The sequence below is a fragment of the Cebus imitator genome, unplaced genomic scaffold, assembly GCF_001604975.1.
Source record: "Cebus imitator isolate Cc_AM_T3 unplaced genomic scaffold, Cebus_imitator-1.0 Scaffold76, whole genome shotgun sequence".
In the NCBI taxonomy this organism is placed as follows: Eukaryota; Metazoa; Chordata; class Mammalia; order Primates; family Cebidae; genus Cebus; species Cebus imitator.
The window spans coordinates 9,900,245-9,905,957 of NW_016107391.1; the positions used below are offsets into that span (position 1 = coordinate 9,900,245).

At 48.1% G+C, this 5,713-nt stretch overlaps 1 protein-coding gene and 1 long non-coding RNA gene across 8 annotated transcripts in view; one reads left to right on the forward strand and one right to left on the reverse strand.

The window, feature by feature from the left end:
* The window catches only part of LOC108307174 (solute carrier family 22 member 5), a 23,973-nt gene extending 20,455 nt beyond the window's left edge, over positions 1 to 3,518 (reverse strand). For all 4 annotated transcript variants that reach the window (XM_017532457.2, XM_017532456.2, XM_037739927.1 and 1 more), the window contains exon 1: positions 2,873 to 3,518. In XM_017532457.2, the coding sequence (XP_017387946.1) occupies positions 2,873 to 3,475 (603 nt within the window). In that variant the 5' untranslated portion in view covers positions 3,476 to 3,518. The remainder of the gene's footprint in view (positions 1 to 2,872) is intronic.
* Positions 3,305 to 5,713, forward strand: part of LOC108307179 — a 33,208-nt gene continuing 30,799 nt past the window's right edge. For 2 of the 4 annotated variants that reach the window (XR_001826432.2, XR_005200929.1), the window contains exon 1: positions 3,305 to 3,393. This is a non-coding gene — a long non-coding RNA (uncharacterized LOC108307179). Of the gene's footprint in view, positions 3,394 to 3,580; positions 3,713 to 5,713 lie in introns of those variants that run through there. The other 2 variants (XR_005200928.1, XR_005200930.1) reach the window with 2 other exon arrangements.

Genomic DNA, 5,713 nt, shown 5'->3' on the forward strand with positions numbered 1-5,713 from the left:
TTTAGTAGAGACGGGGTTTCACCATGTTGACCAGGATGGTCTCGATCTCTTGACCTCGTGATCCACCCGCCTCGGCCTCCCAAAGTGCTGGGATTACAGGCTTGAGCCACCACGCCCGGCCTGAGATGATTTCTTATTCATTGACCCATTCAGTAAAAATCTTCCTGAGAATCTCCCTCTGTATCCAGAATTGTGTCAGAAATTGAGGAAGATGCAAAGATCTAAATCCACCACAAAGTTTAGTGCTGCATGTATGTACTCTAACTTGAACAAAGAAAAAAAATCCAAACAGGACAGCTGAGGTTCCAGTCTTCAGTGGAAATAATATGACTCATAATTCAATACCAGTGTACTTACAAACACCTTTATGTATGATTTGGGGCAGAGGGCAGGCTTATAGACATTTAGCAGGCACAGGACTAGATACAGTGGTCAGCAGGCCAGGTTTGGGTTGAAATACAACAGGCCATAGAAAAAGCCATTAGAGCCAGGCGCGGTGGCTCAAGCCTGTAATCCCAGCACTTTGGGAGGCCGAGGCGGGTGGATCACGAGGTCAAGAGATCGAGACCATCCTGGTCAACACAGTGAAACCCCGTCTCTACTAAAAATACAAAAAATTAGCTGGGCATGGTGACTGTAATCCCAGGTACTCAGGAGGCTGAGGCAGAAGAATTACCTGAACCCAGGAGGTGGAGGTTGCGGTGAGCCGAGATCGCGCCATTGCACTCCAGCCTGGGTAACAAGAGCGAAACTCCGTGCCAAAAAGAAAAAAAAAGAAAAGAAAAAGCCATTAGAATGTTGATGCAGCAACTTCCAGCAGTAGCTGTTCACCTAAGAACAAGCAGTTCTGAATTTAAAGTAAAGCATTCCAGGAGGCCAAAACAAAGATCTAAGTATTAATCTGGCCTCCCTGCAAAGATTGACAACATATAAGTAGGTGAAAGGGCACACAACTCCTTTGAAACTTCTAAGACAGCTAAATAAATCGTCTAAATATTAAACAACAAAAGGCTGACATTGGCAGCAAGGTAAGGTCAGACCCCCTGGCACAGCTGGCCTTTGGGAGCTCATCAATGCCACCACCACTCATTCCAACATGGGATGGGGGCAGCAAAGCAGGAACAAATGACTAAGTAAGCCCTCAAGGGTCAATGTAAAACCCCGAGAAATGCCATGAGCTTCTTCTCACTTTACTACCTCCCTCTACTTTAGGCAGCCCCAAGTAGAATTTGTAGGGATTCCTGTATCATGTTCCCCTCTGTGTCCTCTGCCTGCAACCCCAAGGAGAGCCTCTGCTTTCACAGTACTCACTGGCTTCTAGGAAGGTAACAGACCCAAACTGTGAGGCTAGGACCCAGGATTTATGGCAAATGAAGGTTCCAATTCTCTGTGGATTCATGGGCCTGAAAGCACAGTTGGCTACCTCCAGTGAGTGCCTCTTTTGTCAAGTCATGAAGCTTCTGATCACTAAGGCTATATCACTAGCTAAGAAATCCCAGTGGGGCTCAGGTCACACTCCCACTAAATATATGTGGAGAAAGCAGGTCCAGGTGCTGGGGACATCAAATTTTCAAACTTATAAAAATCATGCGTGTGCACACACACTTGAGTCTCCCAGGGTAGCTCTCAGACTCCCTTGAAGGGTGATGATGTCAAGAAGCAACACAGTTGGGACCTCCAGTGCCCCTGTAAGCCCTTCTGAGGCTCCAGGAGAGAGGCTCAGCACCCTCATCCAGTAGGGTGTGAAGCCGTGCCAAGGCCTGTAGCACTCTCCCTCTCTATGAACTCTCCCCTTTCTGTAAACTCTGCCCTCCTACTACGTGGTTTTTGTTGTTGCATCTAGACCTTCAGCTTACTATTCTGCTGAGCTGAACACCTTAGACTCACTGAGAGGCCTCCTCCTCCGGGAAGCCTTCTCTGACCTGTGAATTCCTCATCCGTACATTCAGTGATCCCATCTATCAAGGAGGTCTCTTCACTGGCTGCTTATTCAGTGCTGCTAAAACTTCAGGGAGCTAGAGTGCCAGTGTCTGAGAAAGACACAAAACACATGCATCATTAACATCATGTTCTTACATCCAGCTCCAACAACTGCTCCAACAGGTTCGGAGGGGACAGACAAAACCACCCAGAAGGAAAATCCAAGGGGCGGAGAAATGAGAAAGGTTCCCCGACTCCCTGTGACCTAAGATTGTATGCTTTAACTAAATCTGGCCAACAGCCTTGCCTCAGAATACCTTAGAAAACATTCCAGGTCAACAAGTCACCCTGAACAGATCTTCAGATGAATGGATTTTAAATGACAACTGACCATGGGAAAAGCAAACACAGGGCATGACCAGACTGTCATTTTGGGTTGTGGACGGTACGGGAAGGAGTAACTAGAGGAAATAGGGAAAAGGCAGCTTTATACACATGCTTTATTTAACTTTAAAAGTCCAGGAAAGAGAAGTATTTCCTCTCTTCTAAAAAGAAGCCAAGAGACTAGAGGAAAAACGGGATAGCCCCTGGCCCAAGCCCTGGCTGTGCTCCTCACCACTCCCAACCCCAACTAGAGGAAGTCCTGGACACTCATGGGCATAGGGCATCTTCCACAGACCGCCAGGACCTTCCTGGTACCCTCTTCAAAGTGGCCATCAGGATGGGAGGCCAGGCTGACAACCTGTGCTGTGAGGAGCACACTCTGGCTGGAGGTCACCTCGCAAAGCGTTCCCAAGCCACCTGGCTGGAGGGTCTCCATCACTAGGGTGTTGATTGTGGGGGAGGGGGAGTGGCAGCGTCTAGCGCGCATCTGGGAGAGAGGAGCTCGGGTTCAAGGGCCGGACTGTCCCCTCCGCGCCCCAGTCTCAGCCCGGGCGGGGCCGGCACCCACCTCGGTCACGATGGTGGACAGGTAGACGTCCTGGCTGAACTCCCAGCCATCCAGGCAGCTCTCCTGCTCCAGCTGCCCCAGGTCCACGTCGCGCCCCGGCTCCAGCCCGAGCGCGGAGAAGTTGGCGATGGTGGCAAGCCGGTAGCGGCGGCAGCTGTGGGGCACCTCGCGGCCGTCCTGCAGCCGCAGCGGGACACTGTGGTTGCGCCAGGCGCTGCTCAGGTTCGCGGCGTCCGGCACTCGGCAGCGGTGCTCCGGGGTCCCTATCAGGAACACGGAGGACAGGCCGGTGAAGCCATTGGGGATGATGCTGGCGCTGAGCAGGAAGAAGATGAGGCGCTGGAAGGGCCCCCACTCGCCCAGGAAGGCGGTCACCTCGTCGTAGTCCCGCATGCCGCTCTCTGCTGCCCACAGCTCGCGGCCCGGGTCGAGGGACGCGGCGGGCTTTGCGCGTGCGCGCGGGGCACAAGCCGTCGACCCGGCGAGCCAAGCAGCGAGCGACCCGAGACCGTCCGCCGAGGGTAGGCTTGTGAGCTGATACCGCCGCCGCGGTCCTGCCTTACATGGGGCGCTCTGCCAGGGAGTGTTCCGAGCCTGGGCCATAAAGCCCGCCCCGCCCGCAGGCAGTGTGGCGCTGGCGAGGGCGGAGCTGAGGCGGGACGCGAGGGCGCGCGGCGGGCCGGGTGCGCTTGAGGCCGGGAGTCTGTCCCGGGTGCACTTGAGGGCGGAGTCTGTCCCGGGGGCCTGGCGGCGGCCGGGCCTCCACCAGCCAAGCCAGTAAGGGACGACCGAGGTAGCCCGGGCTAGGCTTAGGAAGGCAGCGAGACCCGCGGTCTTGGGGTGCGAGTCCGAATTCGTTCCTCCAGCGCGGGGCCGGGAGTAAGTGGGAGAGCGGCCGCGAGGCTCCAGTTTTGAAAACGCACCTCTCCCAGCTTTCTGCGAGGCCTACGTGGGGTGGGGGGTGGGGGCGGGGAGAAAGTGACTGGCCTAGGGTCTCACAGATAGTTGCTGTTGACACCGCCTATCCTTATAAGAGGAACTGGGACTGTTAACTACCCCACCAGAGTGGCTTGGAGCTATGACTTTTCATTCTAGTCCGCATGCCTTCTCTATATTTTCGTCTGTAACAAGCCATTTTGTTCATGCCGGTATAAAAATTTAACATCACGATTAATGATCCTAGCCTAAGATTAAATATTCTCCACAGATTAGTCATTCTAATTGGAACAACAACAAAAAGCAGCGAGGTGATTGTAAAGCAGCAATGTTCAATAGGATAAGGAGCTACATTTGTTATGTTAATTTTTCTAGTAGCCATATTAATAAAATTTTCAGATTTAGCAAATAAAAATATTGGACTCCTAGTTAAATTCAAATTTCAGATATAGGATGAATAATTTTTAAATATATCCCATGAAGGAATATATAAAATGAAAATGTAACTGGTTGTCCTGTATTTTATCTGGCAGTGCTGCATATTTAAAAAGTAAAAGTAAAAGATGAAATTAACTTTAATAGTATATTTAATCAACATATCCAGAACATGATCATTTCATCATATAATCAATATAGAAATTATTGATATTTTACATTGTTATGTACAAATCATTGATCTTTTATTTCCCCCCCCTTACTAAATCTTAAGAATTCAGTGTGTTTCACAGGTTCTCAGGATTTGAAAAAAAGAATCCAGTGTGTACTTTACAGCACATTTCAATTTGGACTAGCCACAATTTTATTTTTTAATATTTATTCATTTATTTATTGGAGACATGGCCCCACTCTGTTGCCCAGGCTAGAGTGCAGTGACACAATCATAGCTCACTGCAGCCCTGAACTCCTAAGCTTAAGCAGGCCTCCTGCCTCAGCCTGCTGAGTAGCTGGGACTGCAGGCACAGGCCACTATGCCTAGCTAAATTTTTTTTTTTTTTTTGGCAGATACAAGGCATCCCTATGTTGCTTAGGCTGGTCTCGTACTCTTGGGTTCAAGCAGTCCTCCCACCTCAGCCTCCCAAAATGTTGGTAGCTACTGGTTATCTTATTGGACAGCACCATTCCAAGGCCTTTAAGAATTTAGACTGCTAAACTTAACAGTGCAAGACATTCTTTTTTAGAATAGTAGTGGCTTAGTGATAGGAACAGAACTAAGTATATATTTCTACAATATAATGAGTTGGGTAAACAATATTTAATAGTCACTATATTGTAAGTTGAAAATAAAGCTACGGAAAGGGAACCTAACCTTGCCAGCAGGTTTTTAACAAGGAAATTTAAACATTTGCATAAAGCATAATAGACTTTTTAAAATTATGATAAAGATGTTATCACAGGACTTGTTTGTTTCTTTACACTTACTATTCACTATTCTTGCTTCTTGAAGATGGATGCTTATACCTTTAGCAACATACTTAATCCCTTCTAACATCTTATGTGAAGCTGTAGTTCTTATCTGGAATTAACTGCAAAAGAAAGCAAAGCTTCTTGAAAACTCCTTTTTTGTGTGCTAAAATATTGTTTTAATATTTCAAAATAAATGAAAGCTTCTATAAGAAGAATGTTGACCTGTGTCCAGACCAAACAAGGTGAAGAAGTCTTATTTTAACATTCGAGAAACATCAGTTGAGCATCAGATAACACTCCTGAAAGGGATTGAAAACAATGCAGTAGACTACAAAAGAAGCTGCACATCCTTAGGAAGAAAAGAAACTACTTGTCATAGATGGCTTGTCCACGTGTGCAAAGTAGAGGGCAACCTAAGATGGTGCTGTCTGGTTCCAGGTGCACTGTGACTGCTATCTGAATGTAGTTATTATTTAAATTACTTTTTTTTTTTTTTTTTTT